This window comes from Oncorhynchus keta, chromosome 27, assembly GCF_023373465.1.
Source record: "Oncorhynchus keta strain PuntledgeMale-10-30-2019 chromosome 27, Oket_V2, whole genome shotgun sequence".
Classification (NCBI taxonomy): Eukaryota; Metazoa; Chordata; class Actinopteri; order Salmoniformes; family Salmonidae; genus Oncorhynchus; species Oncorhynchus keta.
The window spans coordinates 14,241,166-14,265,176 of record NC_068447.1 but is presented as its reverse complement, the minus strand read 5'-3'; the positions used below and the strand labels follow the sequence as shown (position 1 = coordinate 14,265,176).

General features: G+C 39.8%; 1 protein-coding gene across 3 annotated transcripts; it reads left to right on the top strand.

Annotated features, from left to right (window-relative positions):
• The first annotated feature begins 2,248 nt into the window (after positions 1–2,248).
• On the top strand, positions 2,249–23,547 carry otud5a (OTU deubiquitinase 5a). Of its 3 annotated transcripts, none has more exons than XM_035738066.2 (9): positions 2,249–3,086; positions 5,836–5,926; positions 18,056–18,120; positions 18,204–18,360; positions 18,804–18,952; positions 21,168–21,356; positions 21,526–21,730; positions 21,861–21,974; positions 23,029–23,547. In XM_035738066.2, the coding sequence occupies exons 1-9, from the start codon at positions 2,532–2,534 to the stop codon at positions 23,148–23,150; spliced, it is 1,647 nt and encodes a 548-aa protein (XP_035593959.1). In that variant the 5' UTR covers positions 2,249–2,531; the 3' UTR covers positions 23,151–23,547. The 3 variants fall into 3 exon arrangements, with proteins under 3 accessions (XP_035593959.1, XP_035593957.1, XP_035593958.1); XM_035738064.2 differs by having other exon boundaries at positions 2,251–3,086; positions 5,833–5,926; XM_035738065.2 differs by having other exon boundaries at positions 2,254–3,086; positions 5,833–5,926; positions 21,171–21,356.
• Positions 23,548–24,011: the final 464 nt, after the last annotated feature.

Here is a 24,011-nt window from a genome sequence, read left to right as displayed (position 1 = left end):
CGGATATGTTTTTCCCTGTTTTGTTCTGTTTGCTTCCGTTTAAGAAACGTTTTTCAACAGAATCGTCAGAATTAATACACCCCTGATCACACGTAAATACAGTTCACTTTTATAGCAGCCACGTTGTATTCCTTCTTGCATCCAGGTGCTCTCCTCCTCTCACCTCTTCCTTTCACTTTTGGACTTCAATGCACAACACATCAGCTGTATGTGACCAGGCGAAAAAACCTTTCCAAACCAAACCGCTACACACAGCCTACATCGTTGTCACCATGTTAGCTAAATTAACATCATAGTCAGCATGGCTAATAGAACTAACGCGTTAGTAAACCCGCTACAATCATACAATAAATTAGCAACACCAAAAGCTTACCTTGACTTGGAAAAGTTCCAGTGTTGTGTTGGAAAGCCATAGGCAGCTAACTAAAATTGTTAAACTATTGTCTTTCGCTCTCTTTGAGTCAACTACTCACCACATTTTACACACTGCAGTGCTAGCTAGCTGTAGCTTATGCTTTCAGTACTAGATTCATGTCAGTTCATGTTGCAAGAGTTCTGATAGAGGACGTCCTCCGGAAGATGTCATAATTACTGTGTAAGTCTATGGAAGGGGGTGAGAACCACGAGCCTCCTAAATTTTGTATTGAAGTCAATGTACCCAGAAGAGGACGGAAGCTAGCTTTCCAACCAGCGACACCATGGTTCTACCCTACAAAACAGTGTGTTTTAATCAATTATTTGGTGACATATTTAGTATAGTTATCAAAAACGTGTAACTTTTTTAATGTTTAATTTAAAAAAAAAATGTATTCACTGAGGAGGATGGTCCTCCCCTTCCTCCTCTGAGGAACCTCCACTGCAAGGCCCAAACATTGCTGCACCCATACCCAGTCATGTGAAATCCATAGATAAGGACCTAATTTATTTATTTAATTTGACTGATTTCCTTATATGAACTGTAACTCAGTCAAATCTTTGAAATTGTTACATGTTGCATTTATATTGTTGTTTAGTATACTTTCTTTTTCCAGGAACAACTTCAGTTGATCAGAGATGTGATGACCCACCTCAACCATGTATTGTAGGCCCAACAGAGTAAATATAGACTATGCATATTCACAACATCAACAATACTACATACAGTAAGGTTTGTGCAGTGGGGCTTGGAGCATATCTAAACATCTTGGTGAAAAGTGAGTATTTAATTTGTTTTATTAGACCTACTATTTCAGAGGTGAATGCTGAAGCAATTGCCATCACATGGGGCTCCTATGCCCAATCACACAAATCAAGTAAAGTCGGCTTTATGAACGGAAAAAAAATAACAACTAATCATGACACATGCCAATTGTTATCATATGGATTTTCCAAAATGCCTCTTCTTTTGAGGGTACATTTAATTAGGCTAAATTGCTGGAATTTGCATTAGGAATATGTGCATTCAGATACTAAAATCAAACACACATTTTATCTAATTATTTTATTCATAATATGAGTCCAAAAATAGTAAGACATGATTAGTATAGAACGGCAGGTAGCCTAGCGGTTAAGAGTGTTGGGCCAGGAACCAAAAGGTTGCCGGTTTGAATCCCCAAGACAACTAGGCGAACAACCTGTCATGGTGCCCTTGAGCAAGGTCCATAAACCCTAGTTGCTCTGGATAAGAGTGTCTGCTTAATTACTAAAATGTAATTAATTATATGTTCAGCAAACATTTACTGTGGTCTCTTTCAGGAAAAAACAAACACTTAATCAATGACATGTGGATTAATAAAGAAAAAACTATCTGGTCATATTTATATTTTCCATTAAATGTATACATTATTTGCATTTGTTCTACATTATCATTAAAATGCCACAAATAGTGTTTCCATTAGTTACCACACCCAAAGTGGCTATATGGTAAACATTCATAAAGACTAAAATGAGCTTTTCAGTCTAAACTTAAGGTTGGGGTTAAGTATAAGGTTAGCTGTTTGGTTAAAGTGAAGGTCAAGGTTAGGTTTAAAATCCAATTTTAAGAAAATAAATGGTAGAAATGGGCAGGGTTTTGGACTTTGGGGCTGTGGTAACTGGTGACGACCCAGAAAGACCATTGACGAAGGAAAACGTCCAACCCTAATCTCCTAACCCCTCAACTACAAACCTTTCCTAACCGTACCTTAACCGTTTTTAAACGTCAACTTCAATGGGGATGTGGACGTTCCAGGGATCCCGAGTAGCACAGACCCTGAAAAAAAGCTCTTGCAAGGGAAGTGACGTTCCTGTGTCGTCAGATCTGTGTTGATGTTTTGTGGGGAATGGAGAGCTTGGAGGACGGGAAGAGGGAGACGGTTTGTTATTGTTCAACTAGCTAGCTATCCCCAGAAAACAAAGCCAATAACAGATGATATCGATATATTTTGTAACCTAAGTGTTTAAGGTCGAATATTGCACAAAAACTGACGGCCTTAACGGCAAAGTAGGCCTACTAGCTACATTCTGGAAAGAAGGAATCGTCACCCCGTTGACCCCCTCCCTAACAGACAACCATGACGATTCTTCCGAAGAAGAAGCCGAACTCGAGTGTCGGTGTTTCGGACCACCCGGACGAGACTGACAGAAGGAGTGGCTCTGACCCACATCAACATCCACACGGAGGTCGTACAGGTGCAAGACCGAGGGCCTCGCCGCCACCATGGTCCTATCAAGCCGCTCCACCTTCGACAAGGGAGGATAGACGGAACGAAGCTAGCTCTCGGCCGCAGCAGGCCTCTCCCCCTCCCGTGGTTTCAGGGTCTCCTGTTGGACCTGGGGATGGTAATGGGACTGGAGGAATACCATGCGTTGCTGGGACACGCGGAGAACTGTCAGGCAGCGTTGGTTGTGGTGGGGGAATTGGAAGTTGTTGCTCGGGGCCTGGTCTGAGTAAAAGGCGACGGCAAGCAACCTGCTCTGGGGTGGCCGGTGGTGGAACACCCGGCGTAGCTGGAGGTGGCGGTGGAGGTCCTAGTGCTGATTCGGAGGAAGGTGCGGGTTACAACAGTGAAGATGAATACGAGAACGCATCGAGACTGCAGTCTGAGGACCCAGCGACAGTGGAGCAGGTAATGCTGTGTAAAATGTAGTTCATTAGTTCAGCTCATGGCCTCCAGGGTGACCACTACCTTCGTACCGCAACTAGCCATTTAAATGAACATTTCTATTAAAATGTCTTCCTGTTTATTTCACACAGACTTTTTTTTGCAAAATGAAGCAATACCAGTAGCACATTGGTTTTAAATGGGCGTTCTAGAAATGACCAGTTTGGGAGTAGCGGGTAAAATGTATATGTTTTGAATGTCACAAGTTATTTGCTTTTTCCATCCAGGTCTGTTCTATCAACCACATCAATTCAGGCGTCATCTAAAATGGAATGTGAAAGTATTCAACGTTTGGAGAAATAATGAGCTAGCTATTTGTTGTTGTTGTATGCCAGTCATTTGTTTTTATTACATAGCAGGTGTCATAATGCAGCACCTTTTCATTAAGCCTTAGCATTAAAGACTATCAGCATCACAAACAATGGAGCAAATGCATCCCATTCTTTTTTCACGTGCAAATAGCAGTTTGTTTGCTCTACTGCTAGTCAATAAATGGCGTTAGGCTACAGGATAGCAATATCTCTGGCTAAATATGATATGATGTGGTAGCATTAAAAGCTTGTGTAGGCAAACCAGTAATATTCATCCATTAAAAAAGAGGGCTAAAATGAAATTGACAGATTATAGAGTTGCTCAACGATCTCAAATAAGTGTATTCTTGAAATTCATCATAGCTTCTTATTCTGACTGAATGTTCATCATTATGAACATATCTAGGCTGTTTATTTTTTTAATTTGACCTTTATTTCACCAGACAAGTCAGTTAAGAACAAATTCTTATTTTCAATGACGGCCTAGAAACAGTGGGTTCACTGCCTGTTCAGGGGCAGAACGACAGATCAGTGACAAATGAGGGATGCTATTTAATAAACCAGGAATTTTCAGTTGTTCTAGCGTCGCAGAAAGTAGGCCTATTTAATTGTTCAATCAGCAATAGTAAGCCTACTTCTCCTTTTCAGTGGTCATGTCCATTATTGATATACCTAGTCCTATTTGTTTCTTCAAGAATCAAAATGCCATGAACATACTCATGAACTTATTAGTACAGCTGTCTTACTCCATCATAACCCAAAATATAGGCTGTTTGTTTTACACAATTGTTTAAACAATGTCTTTTAAAACCATGTAGCCTAGGCCTCTGCTTTTAAAAAGGATGAAATAATTGCAATAGGTTACACATCGATTTGAATAAGGTGAATAGACTAAGCCAAGGATGTGTTTAATAGGCCTACTCATACGGTTGGCTTTGAAGACATTTGAGGATATTTGTATTTTACCTCTCGATAAGAAAAGGACAAACTTAATACTACAACTTGTCATTAATGAATTAGCCTACATAAGTTAGAAACAAACATATTAATGTAATGGTGTGGTAAACAAGGATTTTCTTTAATTCAGTTGGACGTTGGCTTGGCAGATATACCATTTCGACTATATCCCGGGGGATTTTAAATTACCGACCATAGGATTTTCAAAACTGTTTTTTTGGGGAGGTTGGGGGCATCCCTGCCTCACGGGGGCAGTGGGGATGCGTGCACTGTTTATATAACTATAAGTTAAGTATAACTATAAGAAATGTAAGATGTCAAATAAATGATATCCAGCTCAGGGTTCCAGCGACACATTTGGTTTGCTAGCGAAGTGTCAAGATGTTGTGATCAAGCTTCCAGGTTACAGCAGAGACATTCAATCCCCTCCTGGATCAAGATCCCTATTACCTAAATTGTTTTGTGCAGGTGTAAAAAAAAAAAAATACCTCTCGTTGTGTGCACTTTCGGTAATATCGTATACCCCGGTATGACGTGTGAAAATCTGGATATTGCCAGTGGTCGAAAAATTACTCAATTGTCATACTTTAGTAAAAGTAAAGATACCTTAATAGAAAATGATTAAAGTGAAAGTCACCCAGTAAACCACTACTTGACTAAAAGTAAAAAAGTATTTGGTTTTAAATATAGAATTGCTAAAAGTAAATAGAATTGCTAAAAATGTACTGAAGTGTTGAAAGTAAAAGTATAAATACTTTCAAATTCCTTATATTAAGCAAACCAGAAGGTACAATTTTCTAGGTACTTTTTTATTGACGGATAGCCAGGGACGCACTCCAAAACTCAGACATAATTTACAAACAAACAAGCATTTGAGTTTAGTGAGTCCGCCAGATCAGAGGCAGTAGGGATGAGCAGGGATGTTCTCTTGATAAGTGTGTGAATTGGATCATTTTCCTGTCAAAATGTAAATAGAACTTTTGGGTGTCAGGGAAAATGTATGGAGTAAAAAGTACATTATTTTATTTAGGAATTTGGTAAAATAAAAGTTGCCAAAAATATAAATAGTAAAGTACAGATACCCCCCAAAAACGACTTAAGTAGTACTTTTACTAAAGTACTTTACACCACTGGATATCGCTCAACCCTAGTTGGACGAAATGATTCAATGATTTGAGAAAGTTTTGGCTGTTACCCATCTAGAGGGCGTCAACCTCACACCTTGCTGGCACACAGGTCTGCTTTAATGTCATTGGAGACTTTGTAAACAAATGTGTAGCTAAAACTATATTTTAGCCTAATCTGCACTCTTTGAATGTTATTCCAAAAATACTTCAACAAGCACACTTGAGACGTTAATGTAAGGTTGCCTCCTATGGTAGTCGGATAGACCTGCCTGTATAACCCACTGCATTGAATTACAGATGTTCTATTTCTCTCAGCAGGAGCACTGGTTTGAGAAAGCGCTTGGGGAAAAGAAAGGCTTCGTCATTAAAAAAATGAAAGAGGACGGAGCATGTCTCTTCAGAGCTGTCGGTAAGTGGACAGCCTTCTCATTTGCCCTCTAGTGGACCCAGGCCTTGTCTTTGAACTTGATCAATCCAACATAAAACCTACAGCAAAGATGTGCTGATCATTTGTTAAACCTTTATTTGACCAGGGAGTCATACTGAGACCAAGGTCTCTTTTACAGAAGAGCCCTGAATTACAAAAATTACTAAACTGCATCAAATACGAAATGCAAGCGGAAACTAAACACGGTCATAAATAAACAAAAACATTCATCAGTAATAATGTCCTCAATCACCAGTCTAAATTGCTCTAGAGGCACCGAAACGTCAAATCAAATGTATTTATAAAGCCCTTTTACGTTACCAGATGTCACCAAGTGCTATACAGAAACCCAGCCTAAAACTCCAAACAGCAAGCAATGCAGATGTAGAAGCAAATTTAAGAGAAATGTTAACATTGTTTCTCAAATACAGTGCAAAAAAACCCTAAAAGCTGATTTACCTAACTCAGTGGAGACCGAAGGAATTTACAGAGTTAGCCATCCTTGAGACTGGATGTGGTAATTCATATGTTTTAAGATTATTAATGATGTAAGGTACAGTGGTAGTTTTTGTAAAAGGGCTTTATAAATAAAGAAATTAATGAATCGATGTCAAAGATTGCAGTGATGTGAAATGCTCCAATGAAATGTGGAAAGAATTTTGAAAGAATGTCAGTAATGGACTCCATGGAGGAGCTTGAATGTTATGCACATGTTTTTGACATTGGTATCGTTAGCCTGCATTTTGTCTACCAGACATTGAACTAAAATCAAGGTATAATTTGGTAAAGAGCAATGCCAACCAATTTCCGTTTATGCCACTAGATGGCGCTACTTTACCATGGTTATTCATAGTGGATTCAATGACGCTGTGACTGTATGAACCCTGTCAAAAAGCACAGGGGCAATTTTAATGCTTCCAGTTCATGTGTTTTTAAAAAATGAATTACTTATGTATACTATTTCTTGACCCCAAAAACGTTGTTTAGGCCTACTTGTAAGGTTTTCATTTTTGTCATTATTTTGTCGCATTTCTTCCTGAATTGTTGTGAAAAAATGCATTGTTTCCCTGAATGTGTTCTGTCGATTGAGCATCCCATGACCTGGCCACCTGCAGGTGTCAGAACGGACTGAGAATGGCTCCTCTTATCTGGGTCTCATAGCTTTGTTATTACCCTTAGGCATGGATGGAAACCACATTCATATTGACCTACATCTATGAATTCACACCAGTTACATTTCTCTTCACACTCCCAGTACTTCTTGTATGAAATCAATCCATTCCCAAACAATTGGGATAGTTGAACAAGAATGGGGTTATATAAGAGCAGTTCTGAAATGAGGCTAGCGCTTTCCCTTCAGCCAGGTGCTCAAAAAGACTGGCCTAGTTTCTTCTCACTCCATGGGAAAACATTACACTAAATTATTTGGGAATCTGATGGAGGTTTGTTATTTTAGTTTAAAGCCTTCAGGTGTTTGCCTTTGTTTTTCTGGTTAATATTTTTATTTGATCTGGATACAGGCCTAGCTAAAGAGAAGATTTAAACAGTAAAACATCCTGTATTCTTATGCATCAACTGTGTGTGCTTTACAACTGTTTACATATCACTCAACTGAATGAGGGTTATTGGAATGTTGCATCCTTCCTCTCCCAGCAATACGCAACCACAATACCTAAAGCACTCTCTTCTTAAACATAATACAGCTCTTTTAGTCACCTCACTTACAACTAGGGTTCTCAGGTGAAGTCATGAAGGTCTCCATTCGCTTCAGTTAAAGTTTTGCCTTAAACTAGTTTCATTTCATAGAAATGAATTTCTCCATCAAAGTGTAACAATAATACACAGACGACATGCAGGTGGTTTTTCTACATCAGTGGTGTGAAAGTGAGTTGTATTTGACCGTAATTCACCCCTGTCCACACCTGATGTGTTGTGGTGGGGATTTCTCAATGCTGTAGTTTCTGCTTTGGTTTCAGATGTGGCCAGATCACATTTAGACCAATGCTTTCTCTCAGGAACACTATCTAACCCACAACACACTTTTTGTAAACCGGTATATCTCCCTCCCCCTGTCCACTGAGTATAATTTACCTAGATGTTTAAAGACCTATTATCATTCATTACTGACTTCTGAACTGTGATGTATTATGGCTTAACTAAGCTAAGCTACAGTGAAAAAAATATATAAATGCAACAATTTCAAAGATTTTACTGAGTTATAGTTCACATAAGGAAATCAGTCAATTTTAAATAAATTCATTAGGGCCTAATGTATGGCTTTCACATGACTGGGAATACAGATAAGCATCTGTAGGTCACAGATACCTTTAAATAAAGATGTTGGGGCGTGGATCAGAAAACCATTCAGTATCTGGTTTGACCACCATTTGCCTCATGCAGCACGACACATGTACTTTCCATAGTTGGTCTGTTTGTTGATTGTGGTCTGTAGAATGTTGTCCCACTCCTCTTCAATGGCGGTGCGAAGTTGCTGGATATTGGCGGGAACTGGAACACGCTGTCGTACACCTCAGTCCAGAGCATCCCAAACATGCTGAGTGGGTATACAGGCCATGGAAGAACTGGGACATTTTCAGCTTCTAGGAATTGTGTACAGATCCTTGCACCATGGGGCTGTGCATTATCATGCTGAAACATGACGTGATGGCGGGAGATAAATGGCACGACAATGGACCTCAAGATCTCGCCACGGTATCAAATTGCCATTGATAAAATGCAATGGCAATACTTCACATATTAACAAATCAAATTAGTGACATTTTATTGTCCCCAGCACAAGGTGCACCTGTGTAATGATCATGCTGTTTAATCAGCTTCTTGATATGTCACACCTGTCAGGTGGATGGATTATCTTGGCAACGGAGAAATGATCACTTACTGGGATTTAAACAAAGTTGTGCACAAAATTTGAAAATTTGAGAGAAATAAGCTTTTTGTGCATATGGAAAAGATTGTGGATCTTTTTTTTCAACTCATGGAACATGTTGCGTTTATATTTTTTTTGTTCATTAGGCAATATAATTACATATTTTTTTAAGAGTATCCTAAATACCCTCACTCCTCCTTTCATTAATTGGAGATTTTCAGTCACTTTGTTCCCTTTCCTTGCTCTGTTGGCAGAGAATAATGCATAGCGGAAATCAACTTGACATTAGAGCTGTGTGTAAACTTTGTGTGGACATGTGGGAGTGGGCCACTCTAACCCAGGCAGCTAATCACCTGGTCAACCATCTAGGTTATCTGTTAATATTTTCCTGACACTGGCGCCAGAATAATAGAACTTCATTGGTATTGTTTTGGTTGACACATTTAATTGATATCCGTGAGATTAAAATGGTTAATGGGGCATTCCACGAAAATAGTGATATTTTAAGTAGAAATAGTGCACCAATGTTGAATTTTAAAAGCCTTTTATATTAAAACAAAGTTCTCTTTTACTTTAGATAACATGGAGAATTCAATCAATCAGATTTGTAATATTAATAAAGACTTTTTAAAGTGCACCCTCTGTGACTTCTAGGAAGACTTTCACCCACTTAATCCACACAGTTTTCACCATCATTTTAAAGTCCTAGTTATTTTGTTGCATTTCTGAAGATCATTATTTATTTAATGTGATTAGTGATTCATTTACGTCTGTCCCTCATTATAAAGTCAACCCTGTTCTGTGAACTGAACTCTTGTTTTAATATGGTGAAACTATGCCTTTAAAAAAAAAAAAGTCAAAAGCAACATTGAACATCTAATAGTCAAATCATAGTGTAAAAGCAGTTTAGCCGGTCATGTATTTGTTTAGTGTTTTCTGGTGGAACACGTCAACCCTGTTACCATAGACGGACAGGTTCCAAATGTTAATACATTTTTGGGGGTGAAGCTTGCATTCAATTGCAACTCCTTGTTGCACGCAACAAGCTTCCATTCCTCCTGTCACACGGGGATTCATGACTGATTTAAGATGAGATCGTCAACCCTGTTAGTTTTATTTGGCACTTAATAGGCAATTACTGTAGTAATTCCTTTTCCCTTTTAACCTGCTGAAATTAGAACGTGTTTTTTTATTAAGTTCAACAGCTCTTTATGACAGAATGTTAAAAAAATAATTAAACATGTAAACACTTCTCAAAATGCACTGAATTGGTGCAATGACCCTAATATTGAGAGGACTTATTGGATAAATTAATTGTCACTGTCTTTCTCTCATCAATATCGAGCCTGTTTTGTGATAATTGGTTGGTAGTGGGACACTTGTGCAAAAGGAGCTCTCGTCTAGACCCTTTGTGCTTTTGATCCCTACCCTTTCTTGATTAACAGACTGGAACGCACACTGCCAATGAGCCAGAACTAACAGTCCCAGCCGAGCACTTATCATTCCCAGGACTATCTCTTCTCTACACAGCCCAATTCCACTAACTATTATTAAAACACTTTTTTTGTGTGTGTGTGCCTAAGAGACAAACAAAAGTTAGTATGTTTTTGTTCGTTGCCAATCGCACAAGATAATCAAATATCAATCAAATATGTCTGACAGTTCACATACCATGGAGCATTGCTTTGATCAGAATGTCCTACTAATTATATTGCCATGGTTTCATACCAATTAACATTCCAGCAGTATTCTCGCCAACCTTGTGGCATTCTCAGGTGTGAGTGATACTATCACTAGTCACAATCCTATACGGTCTGTAAGTAGGAATGTGAATTACACATTAACATGCCAGGGCTGAAACAAGTTAAACCTGTGTGTGTTGAGACTAGGTCATCTCATTTCTCAGGTGTGTGTATGAACCTGTCGGAGAAAGCCTTCAATTATGCAAAACACATTCCAGCTGCATGTGACTCTGGGTTGTGTGTCCATCAGGTTGTGTTCAATGTTTCTCTGTCTGTGGTAGTAAACAAAATGATTGAGATTCTTTCTGTCTGGCATCCAGAGAAAAGACAGGTGTGAGTTAACATGTCCTTTGTTTGTGTTTTACACTGTGAATGTATTTTTGTTTAGCATTGTCTGTCCATGAATCCAAACATGGACACTTGCTGCACAACAACAATGATGTCATCCAGAGAACCAGGCTTGATTGATAGACCCATAGCCTCTTCTCATTTCCTACTTTTTCCCATGACAACATTGATGGGTTCCCCTCCATTAGGACCCTGCAGGGCCTGTATATTGCTGCTATCATTTAGGCCTTAGTTATTGACTTCTGTGCAGTCCTCTCCCCAGTCCTTTGATTTCATTGTGCGTTAAGGTGCGGTTGAAATTCCTCACTGACAATGTTGACACGGTAACGGGGTCTCCACTAAGGAAAAGAGTCGTGTGCATTGTCATTGTGTTTAACAGGCCCAGAGGGGCTTTAAAATAGTCTAAACTTCTTAAAGAAAGTTCTTAAAGTTCCAAATCCACATAGCCTAAATTAAGTTTATGACTGGTCTCTCTGTTTTACAAAATGTATTTAACAACTTGGCATACAATCTGAGGTAGAAGCCAGTTAATATATTTTCTTTGCTAAGTGAGTGAGTGTCCCAGGAGGCTCAGGATTTGTACCTGCGACTCCCCAAGCCACTGAACACACAGCCTGAAGGCTGACGAGCATCTGGATATTATGCTCTCACATTTTCATAGTAATAAAATTACTGGCATGAAGGCTACTGGCTGAGCTTTGATAACATTGAAGCTGCTCCACTAAGGATCTCATTTTATTTGTCTATTCAAAAAAACGTAGAGCAAAGTTTGAAGCTAAACTGGAGTTAAGATTTTCTGTGGTGCATTCCAAAGACGTCGATCATTGTGTTGACCCTGTGTTTCTTCCAGGCCTCAGGACTACACATTTCATAAGGATCACTAAACACTACCCATGTAACCGGTCAGGACAGCACATTTGGTTGCCTTTGACCTTTCACAGTGAGGTCATGAGCGACGCTAGTTGTACCTGTGTAAATTAAACTTCAACTGGCAAGATCTTTTTTTTTTTTTTTTTTTTTTTTTGCGAGAGAAAAATGTGAAGGCACACTGTACTGGTGAACTTAGATATGGTGCCCTTTGGCTTAATTACTGTTACAGTGAGTCTACACATTTTCGTCTGTCTGGTCTGAAAAAGCAGAGTTTTGCAATAATCCCAACCAGCATAGACGACTGTCTGAAAAATTGAGAAAGATTGGAGATCACCCCCCACTGTCATTTTGAAATGTTACCCCAGAGTCAGTCTGATCAGAATATACTTCATGATCTTAAGCCATACTATGATTCAGAAGTGACGCTAATCTTAAGTAATAATTGTTAATTTGGACTTTTTGAAGTTCACACATTGCTCACTTTGCCCTTTTACCCAATTGCACATTGCTCTTATGAGTTGCAATAGTACAGACAACACACACCCACACACACACACACAACACGTGGGACCCCCCACACACCCACACACACACACAACACGTGGGACCCTCCCCACACACACACACACGCTGGGCTTAGTAATTCAGAGCTAGTAAGTTTGAACTTTTCCATATTGAAATGGTTCTGAACTGTTAGATGATGGTGAAGACAGAGATAAAGGGGTATAATGACAGAATAAGCCCTTACAAGTGAGGCTTTAAGTAATCTTTCATCCAGTTTTAGGCCTAGCAGCCTGATTGAGGAAGTCTAATTCGGGTAAGAATTACACTGAAGCGAGCATTGAGGCCGCAGTGTAATTTTAGCTCAAAAGATCAGACGGTAGTAGGTAGGCCTAATCTGTGATTAGATGTTGAATGCAGTTGACATAGGTAGGGGGCTATTGATCTGTTTATGTTTAAAGAGCAAAGTTCAAGTTGGAGATGTCCGGTCAAATACAACAGGTCACTGGAACCTGGCAGTATCATTGTCAAATAGGTTACACTGCTCTGCCTTTGACTGTGACAGTGGTGTTCATCTCTTCCAGGATCATTCAGTGGGTCAGTATTCAGTAGCAAAACATCAACAATGGTAGCCATGATTCACCTGCATCTGACTGGCTGGGCTACCTTACCCTAAAACGTTCTTCTTCTAGTTTTTTTTGTATGCCCACTCAACTGTGGTGTCGGAAATGGTATGAATACAGGGCCGTTCATAGCATTCAATATCTGCTCTCAACTCATCTTCTTGAGTTGATTCTGCCCTCAGACCTTATTATTTTGTTTCCTGGCCAGAGTAGCGTGAGTGAAGCAGTCTCTAAGGATCTTTTAGTAGCATGTCTTATTACAGCCTACTCCAATACTGTTTTGAGTTGGCAAAACACTGCACACTGTGTTTTTTTTCTATCTTTCCACAACTCGCTGCATGAAGACACAATGGGAGCAACGTCAGGCCTTGCCGATATGATTCCAGTGAAGAGCAGATTTCTTTATTCACGTGCTTGTTCTCCATTGACGGGTGACTTAAGAGTAATTTATGCATCATTTAGATAAACTTTATCAACCGTTGACAGACCAGCAGGGTAGGAACCAAACTAATCTGCCTGTCTCTAGATCTGCATAGAGCCCTGCCCCTTTCTTAGAAATGCACTCATTGGTTACTTACACAGCATTGCATTATCGCTTGGTTGTAGCTAGTATGCATGTGGTTTCTGGTTCTCTGTGTGGTGTTGGTCTCTTCTTGTGAAATGTAGCCTATCTATTCAGCTATTTTCTCAGTAATCTTGCACATAGAATTTCTTCCTCTTCCGTTTTTCTCGTCAGTCTCCTCCTCATTGACCAGTTGCCTGGTCATGTTTTCTGACAGGCATCAAACCCCAGTTCGTCATATTCACCAACCCTACCCACTGATAGGTTGCTTTGGGGGGATATTCTTGGTACAATATCTCAGATTGTTCTGGTAATTCTCACATAGAAACTTCATTGGGAGGAAGAATGTTTTTTTAATTTTACATTTATATTACTAGTTTTTCTGTTTTTATCATGATGAAAGTGGCCATTTTAGGCCCCTTTTCAGACCTCTTCATTCTCCTGTAAGACCCTGTGATCTGTACATGATACATCCTGGTGTCACTATAGTTCTTATATGGAGTATGTCTAGATTCTGAAATACACATTTATACATGAATGATATATCTCAGACTACCCTTTTTTAGATTGTTCATTTTTAGAGGTTTTGTTTAGAACAATATACTCTACAAGTACATCACATTTCCGGAGTGGGCTCTGCAAATTCCGAAGTTCTAATCCATTTTATGAGCACCGTGAATGGTAAATGGTAGGCATGTGCCGAGTACTCGGACAAAACAAGTATCGTTACTGATATGAATTTTCCGAATATGATTATGACACAAGTCTATTTTTTGAATTTTTTTATTGTCCATGATCGGAAGAAGAACAAAAAAACTATTTCAGCTGCCAACACACATCTCTCTTTCATTCAAACAGTGTGAAGCACTGTGTGTGATAAATGACTGTTGGCTATTTCTTCTGTCTGTAAAGAAACGGGCGGGGTATCGGTTGAGCCTGTTGCAACGATTGGATTATAACATATGCCGCTCTTCCTCTGCTCTCATTCCCAAGACAGACACGTGACGATCTCTTTAACTCACTTACTCATCTCCAAACATCATTTCTGAATCCGTAGCTAGTCATTGTTGTTCAATCTACAACATGCGGTGCGACTAGACTTCACCTTCAGGTGGAAGGCGCTTTCCCCTCTCTCTGGTCAGTCTCACCATAGGAAGGAGAGAGCAGGGACCGTGAGAGGCGGACCCTCTGCCGCTCTCGCCCGCCCTTCAGCTGAGACTAATGTCGGGTTGCAGACAACTGGGAATTCAGAGGGGTGGGGGGGGGGGGTGAGATCCGACTGGGGGGAAATGGTTTTGAACGGTCATCCAACTCGGGAATTCAATGTTGGAAACTCTGGCATCTTTCTAGACCTCCGACTTGAAGATCACTGACGTCATGATTTGACCTTGTTTTTTTCAGTTGTCTTGAAAGCACCATGACCATTAGATGCAGGTACCATCACTCCATTAAAATAAAAAAGATAATTATTTAAATTTATGCTCAGCTGTGCCTTGCAAGTGCTACACCAACTGATCTATTTTGTAATCAAAGCTTGAGTTTTGAAATATGGTTTGAGAAGAACAATATTGTGTGGCCAGGCATATAGCCAATATGCTGTGATAATGTATTAGGCCTAATGCACAAACCTCATTCACATAGAACTGTTTTATTAGGTTAATAGTAATAAGTAAAAAAAATATAAGTTATGTTTAAAACAATCTGAGCGGTAGATCTCTGCTTGCTTTTTGACTGAGAAAGTGATCTTGACTCAGAAAAGGTTGGTGTCCACTGCTATAAGGAATATAATGACACTAAGATGTCTGTATCGTGTACAGTTCACAGATCAGAGGGTCTTACAGGAGGCATGTACAGGTCTAAAAAGGGCTTAAAATGGCCACTTTCATCATGGATTTCAAAAAAATGGTTTGTGATACAAATGTAAAAAGCATTTCAAACATCCATCCTTCTAATGAAGTTTATATGTGAGAATTGCCAGAATAATCTGAGATACCAGACCCTTTGTACTCTTCATTGATGATTTTTGTTATTTTAGAAAATGGCTGAAGGCTACATGACAAATCAACCACATAACTAAATGAGGTCCTAGCATCTGTTTTGTTCAGAACTGAAACGTGCAGTGGAAAGATCTCATGAGAATGGGATTTTTGGCAGATGAGTCAGATTTACACCAATGGGTTTGGGGGTATTCCCCATCTCATACAGCCCTCCTACACCTGTCCATGTCATACTTCACTGGAGTTCACTTGGTTCATAGACCATTACATCTCAACCTCATCAGGGGAATTGGGTACTGAAAGCAGTCAAACATGTGACTCGTCTCCTCAAGCCTAATTCTCCACCACTTCTTTAAACCAGTAGGTCACAGGCTGCTGAATGATATTTAAACATCCATACATCTGTATTGTAGGCCTATTTGTTTAAATCTGACTCTGTCCAGAGTGACAGTGAGGAACATGTTGAAGGTCAGGAACACCACGAGCAGCTCATTCAGGCGTGTTGCTGAGGCATAATGACAAACTGGACCTGCCAGAAAATGTGCCCTCCATCCAACACTAGCCACTTGGAGTGTTGCCAGTGCCACATCTTGCCATGAGAACATTCAGTCACAAGGGAACTAGAATATTTTGTGCTAGTCATACACAAGCTTCAAAGCACTTATGTTTTTTTTTTTTAATTCAGGACTACGTTGTCAATATTGACATTTTGGAACTGACATTTTTCAAAGACTTTAATAACCACCCTTCAGGTTAAAACATTGAGGCTGTTTACTCTTTTTAGTTTGCATTATAGATGTATTTAGTAAAAAAATATATGTTTGGTGGTGGGAAGTAAGATAGGTTTTTACTGTTATTCTATTTCCATAGCCATTTTTGCTACATGTATTTCTGTTCCTGCCCTGGTTAAGCAGGTTGATGCTGAGAAAGAGGAAATTGACTAAGAGTTTCTCAGAATCTTTGCGGCCTACATTACCATGTGACTTGCCGGAATGAAGACTGAATCGGGTGCTCATTTGCATATTTTGCGCTGGTTGAGGAAAGGGGGGTCTTTGGAGAAGAAACCTTTTAGTTTTGTTTACATATGTGGATCATACAAGTGACTCAACTCATCTCTCTATATAGATCACGTATAGCTGGGGATGCAACCACAGAGAAAGCCCGCCAAAATACCCCTTTATAGTCAATCTACCATTTTATGCATTCAAATGTGCAATACTGATGATAAAGCATTTGCACCTGCTTTAATAAAATAGTCCGAAAGATTCATATTGATTACAGTACCAGTCAAAAGTTTGGACACACCTACTTATTCAAGGGTTTTTCTTTATTTTTTACTATTTTCTTCATTGCATAATAATCGTGAAGACATCAAAACTATGAAATAACATATGGAATCATGTAGTAACCAAACCAAATGTTGATAAACTCAAAATATATTTTATATTTGAGATTCTTCAAAGTAGCCACCATTTGCCTTGATGACAGCTTTGCACACTCTTGGCATTCTCTCATTCAGCTTCATGAGGTAGTCACCTGGAATGCATTTCAATTAACAGGTGTGCCTTGTTAAAAGTTCATTTGTAGAATTTCTTAACTTAATGCATTTGAGCCAATCAGTTGTGTTGTGACTGGGTAGAGGTGGTATACAGAAGATAGCCGTATTTGGTAAAAGACCAAGTCCATATTATGGCATATTATAGCTCAAATAAGCAAAGAGAAACGACAGTCCATCATTACCTTAAGCCGGGAGGGTCAGTTAATTAGGAAAATGTAATGAACTTTGAAAGTTTCTTCAGGTGTCACAGAGCTCAAGTAACAGACACATCTCAATATCAACTGTTCAGAGGAGGCTCTGTGAATCAGGCCTTCATGGTTGAATTGCTGCAAAGGAACCACTACTGAAGGACACCAATAAGAAGAGACTTGCTTGGGCCAAGAAACACAAGAAATGGACATTAAACAGGTGGAAATCTGTCGTTTGGTTCAAATTTGAGATTTTTGATTCAAACCGCTGTGTCTTGTGAGATGCAGAGTAGGTTAACAAAGGATCTCTGCATGTGTAGTTCCTACCATGAAGCACGGAAGAGGAGGTGTGGGGATTTAGAATTCTAGGCACACTTAACCAGCATGGCTACCACAGCAATACGACATCCCAGCTGGTTTGTGCTTAGTGGGACTATCATTTGTTTTTCAATAGGACAATGACCCAAGACCAAGAAGGAGAGTGATGGAGTGCTGCATCAGATGACCTGGCTACATTGAAGAATCTCAAATATATTTAGATGTAACACTTTTTTGGGTTACTACATGATTCCAAATGTGTTATTTCATAGTTTTGATGTCTTCACTATTATTCTACAATGTAGAAAATAGTAAAAAATAAAGAAAAACCCTGGAATGAGTAGGTGTGTCCAAATGTTTGACTGAGAACGGTAAATGACATACAATTGCATTAATCGTACTTTGTTATACTTTGTCAGTCATATGCTACTTCCATACGTATTAATTTCATCTAGGCTTCGTCAGAAAGATGTATAATTGCATTTTGTTGTAACACCTAATTCCCTCTTGTTTGCAGCTGATCAAGTATATGGAGACCAAGATATGCATGAAGTTGTCCGTAAACACTGCATGGACTACTTGGTAAGTTTTCTTCTTTCTTTGGTGACCAGGTAAATTTCACCTGTTGGGATTTTTCATAATGAAAATGTGTACTCTAATTTCAGACGAAAAATGCAGACTACTTTTCGAACTACGTGACGGAAGACTTCACCACGTACATCAACAGGAAGAGGAAAAACAACTGCCACGGGAACCATATCGAGATGCAGGCTATGGCAGAGATGTACAATCGACCAGTGGAAGTTTACCAGGAGGGCACAGGTGTGTTTTTCTGTAGTGGGCCATGCCAGGTGCATTGTTATCAGAGCTAATGGCCCTCTGGTAGGTCCTCTGTAACTCAGTCAGTAGAGCAAGACGCCAGGGTAGTAGTGGGTTCGAATCCCAGGATCACACATACGTAAAGATTTATGTAACCATGACTAAGTTGCTTTGGATAAAAGTGACTGCTAAATAGCATATATTATTATTACTGTATACAGTTTGCAATTTTTGAGTTTTATGGCCTTTGATGTGTAGGCCTACTTGAAAGAGATTACTAATAGGTACTCCTGTGAGTCATTGGACTGTTTTTCAAACAGGACTGACATTTTATTATTGATTAAAATCTAGACCATTTGGGCATTTGTGTTTTAAATCAAATAAGTGTGGACATAGTAGTGCACTACATTCTGGTTCTGTTAACTCTTTTTTTCCCTCTCTTCCAGAACCAATCAACACGTTCCATGGCATTCATCAAAACAATGACGAACCAATCAGAGTCAGCTACCATCGTAACATTCACTACAACTCTGTGGTGAACCCCAACAAAGCGACAATTGGAGTAGGCCTTGGGCTTCCTGCTTTAAAACCAGGGGTGGGTACCTACATCTTGTCTATGGGATTTAACACTGAAGTGGGCAATATATCCTTGTGGTTGTTACATTACTAGAAAATAAAAACAGTATTTAGATGTATAAAACATGCCATTTGAGGACAACTGGTAGAGTGTTATGTAGGCTCAGCTATAAGATACCTTGGTCTCAGCATGGCTCCCTGTCAGAATAAAGGTTAAATGTGTGTTCTGGAGAATTTCATTAGGTTCCCTTGATTCACCTTGATTTACGATGCTAGAGATGTTGGCCCAGTTTACGACGGTGTGACTGTCTTCTTCCTGAGTGTGACTCAGTTGACCCCTCTGTCACGCTAAAGGATTGTTTGAAAGCACGGTTGCCTAATCGTTGCTTTTCAGTGCATTGACATGTTCCAGCTGGCAGCCTGCAATGCCTCTGAGTCACAGACGCATCTCACATTGCAGTGTCATTTCAGTGACGAGTAGTTTAAGTTGAGGTCATGATTATTGGTGATTTATTGACATTAACCAATTAGCAGCTGCCTAGCATTGCTGTTAGTGTTGTTATCTTTTCCTGTCTTAAACAGGTGGTTATCAAATTTGACTAAGTTGATTAGCCACATAAAGTTATAAAGGCTTTTTGGATGCTGCGTTGGTTGTGTAATAGTGCAATTGAAATCTTTCATAACTGAATCATTCAGAGATCTTGTGACTTTCCCCTGACGAAATGGATGACGTCCATGGGTCCATCCAGACACAGTCAGGCAGCCAGGCACACTCAGTCAGAGTGGAAAAGTGGGAGAGAGGTGACAGTCTTTGGGTCATCATAGCTTAAGATCCCTGCGAGACGGGAGCGTGTGGCTTGGAGTGTCCCACTTTCAGAACACATACACATCAAAGGAAGGGAGGCTGAGCTCAGAGAGGGGCAACATTCCACATGTCCCCGTCTCTCTGGAGGAGCCTATTAGCAGTACACTGTGCTGTTTGTCTTGAGATGCCTAATGATAACACTACCATGATCAACAAGCAGCGCATCATGGTGAATGACCCACAGTAATTAGAAAACACTAGCCAGAGCTCCCTGGCCAGGAAAACCACTGTAGCACTCAACAGAATAGCTGTTTGTTGATGTATATTGTATTTATTGAAGATTCCTGTTTTGTATTGTTATTGGTTAAATGTTGGCAGATGTTTGAGCCAGTTAGAAGCGACAGTGTTTTGATTACAACACATAAATTAGGATGTGTTAAACTTTCTAATTTGTAAAGGAAAAACATATTGTCTTAGTCTAATTTGTTGTCAGTAAACAGCTTCACATTGCGGTTGTCACGGAGTGCTAGCTAGATAACGGTGGTACTGTTGAGGTATCTTGGGTACTCAAAGTGCTTTAGAAGCACATCAGATGTTATCGGTAGGCCTAAGGAGTTGTTAGTTGGGAACTAGCTGTGAACTTTGTGCATTGGTCTCATTCATCATATTGAGCAGGGCAGAGGACCATGACGTTATGGGGAACAGACTGTGCAGTTGGATTGTTCAGGCACTAAGGACATGTTGTCTTCCATGGGCGGAGCTCCCACATAGAGGGCCACACACCTAGCCATCTCCATTAAGCATTAGATTAGGAAACGGCATGCTTTCCCAGAAAGGCTAGAGGCAGTTTTTCCATTTGCTAAATTCTGAGTGTCCTGATTGTCTCTTACTAATGCGCGCATGGACAAAGATATCAAAGAGCTGGAGTCATTTCTAGACGGATAACAAAACATTCTCTTGATAGCCAGCAGACTAAACTTGTCAAATCTCCTTGATAAGGTGTGAACGATCTAAAGAGTTTGTCTTTGTCGTTACACATTGTTACTTGGTCGTTACACATTGTCCCCTAGGCCTGGGAATTGCCGGGGACCTCATGATACGATATTATCACGATACTTAGGTGCCAATGCGATATGTAATGCTATTCTCATGATTCTATATGTGCATATTGCTCACCATATGTCTGCTGCAGAGGGACAAGAGAGAGAGAGTGAGAAAAGAGAGTGAGGCACTCTCACAAGAGAGTGAGCCATGAGAAAATGAGTTTGGATCCCTATTTTAAAAATTGAGTTTTCATGCAGGCCCAGCCAACTAGTGCAAAAATGATATTGTCGATATGATATATCATCAGAAATAATATCCCGATATGTAACTATTTTTTTCAGTTTTATGTCCAGTTAGTGACCTTTGTCCTCTCCCTCCATCCCAGCAGTATGTAGACCAGTCACTTATGAAGAACGCTATAAAGACCTCTGAGGAGTCATGGATCGAGCAGCAGATGCTGGAGGACAAGAAGAGAGCCACGGACTGGGAGGCCACCAACGAGGCCATTGAGGAGCAGGTGGCCAGGGAGTCCTACCTGCAGTGGCTCCAGGACCAAGAGAAGCAGGCACGCCAGGTGAGAGAGAACTTGGAAGTACATGGCAGATTAAAGAGCAATTCAGTGACATCCTTCTTAGAAAGACAATAGTACCACATTTGGTTCATATGAATCTAGTGTCCAGTATTGAAGTGTTGCAGCAGCTGGCATGTGTTTTAATGAGGTCCATGTTTCCCTCTCCTCCCAGCCCCGAAAGGCTAGTGCCACCTGCAGCTCGGCCACCGCAGCATCTTCTAGTGGTCTGGAGGAGTGGAGTGCCCGCTCGCCCCGGCAGCGCAGCTCAGCTCCCTCACCGGAGAACACTGACCCCTCTCACTCAGACACAAGCAACAAGCCTCCCTCCCCTGCTGGGGCAGCCCACATGTCCAAGCCCCCTTCACCTTGTGCCCCAGGTTCGTCACTGTGACAAACCATCAGAAGTGTCATGAATCAACTGAGAGGGTTGTGAATCAAATGAACATTGGAATCATAGGGTTCCATCTTTGTCTCATGATGGGAATGTCTCTCTGCCCTCTACTCTAGGTCCCAGCAACCAGGCTTGTGTTGGGCCTGATAGACCCACCTCCTCTCTGAAGTCTCTGTACCCGGCCCTGGAGTACCGTGCTATCATGAAAGAAATGTCACCCACCGCCTTTGGTAAGATAATCACTTGCTCTTTCTTTACTTAAAGACTTACTCAATTGAATGCATTCAATTAAGTTCAAACGACTGTATTACTCCCCTTAGGGCAGTTACTGCTGTTGTATGTTATGTTATTCATAGAATGGGTAGTATGTTCAGTTTGAGATATAATATTTCGCTTGGGATAGTTTTCAACACTAGCTGCAATCCTTAACATAAGGCATATCAATCACAGTGTTCTAGACAGTGTTATTACACATCCTCTGTTGTGAAAGCACGGTGCTGTAGCTGCTGCTGGACTGAAGACACTTGAATAACAACATATGTATGCTAGAGATTAGTGGAAATGTTTGTTTTATTTGACATAACTTTCAAATGTTAATGATAGGATAGGTAGGTTACAGTGTATCATCATAATGTTTATTTTTTTATTCGATTTATTAGGATCCCCATTAGCCAACGCCAATGGCGAAAGCAAATCTTACTGGGTTCCGACACATAACGAAAAATACATTACAGACAAAATAAGTTCAAATGTACATAATGTACATTTAAAAAAACTGTGTGTGCACCTATCAGTTATACATACATGTAGCTTTAAAGTATTTTGGTCACCATAGGACATGTATTTTTATTAATGATAATTTCTCATGATGGTATATTCTATCGCTTAGCAACTCTGTATCTGAAAGGACAACAAACAGGAAATCAGAAGAAGAATTGTAAAAACGTAGAATAGTAGAAACATGAAACAAGGTTGTGGTGCCGGAGCAAAGCTGAAAACGGATGCACTTCACCTGAAATTTCCTCCCTCTCATATTGGCTGGGTCGTGATTGGGTGCATATACTGCCACATTTGTATTTGTGTACAAGATTTTTCAACCCAAACTAAATCTATGTTAACCACTGTCACTAATGTGCAGAATATAAACAGCAACTAACAATATTTTATAAACTAGTAATTCCAATACCCCTCTTGATTTCAAATAACTACCAGATTTTTTCCCCCTCAAAATCCTCTGACATTAGAATGCTAGAATGTGTATTTTTTCCTTTCTCTATGGTGTAGGCTTAACAGACTGGGAGGATGATGAGATTCTGGCCTCAGTCTTGGCCGTTTCACAACAAGAGTACCTCGACAGCATGAAGAAGAACTCAATGCATAGAGAACCCTCTCCAGACAGCAGTTGATAAAGGGGATCAAGCACACACACAACGTCCCCTGGAAGGAAGGTGGCAGAACGGGGAAAAATCCAAACGTCATCATGTAACCATCCAGTCTTCTCTCCTCCTTCTCCCTATCATCCATCTCTGCCTCTCCACACTTACCAATAAAGATCCAGCATAATCAGACTCCACCCCCTTCCTTTCTAATACCATAGACACCATCATTGGACTTATTTAGTTGCATGTTTAATTGAACACAACCAATATCATCATAGAAAACAAGAAGAAAAAATATATAAAAATGGTCATACTTATCCTCTTAATGATTGGTTAATATAAGTTTGTTTTATTTTCTTTTCTTGTTTGGGATGAAAATACTTTTTTTTTCTTGGAATAAAAGAGGAAATCTTTCTGAAAAACAGCATTTTTGTGTATTTCTTTTTGCTATAACTGTACTTATAGCCACTCGAAATGATATACACTTCTAAATATTGAATTGCATTTTACCTGAATAATTGATTGGATTTGTACATAACGAGTGCAATGGAATTACCATTTATGTGAGGTTTTTTCTCTCTGTCATTGCCGCCCACCAGCGCCCACCCTTCACTGTTTACTTGTGGGCAGTTTTTTTTACTCCCACCTCAAATGAACGTTAACCTCCCGGCAGCATTTCTTTCACAAATTAATCTGAAAGGATTATATCCTAACAATAACAGACATATGTGTTGACGGAAATGTGGCTGCAATTGTGACAGGCAGACAATACTTTGTTATTATTAATCTATTACTATACTGTCGATGATGACAGAGCTGTGTGCAATTTACTTAAGTAAAATGTTAAATATTATGTTCATGCCATGAGCACACACCTATGCACAGTGA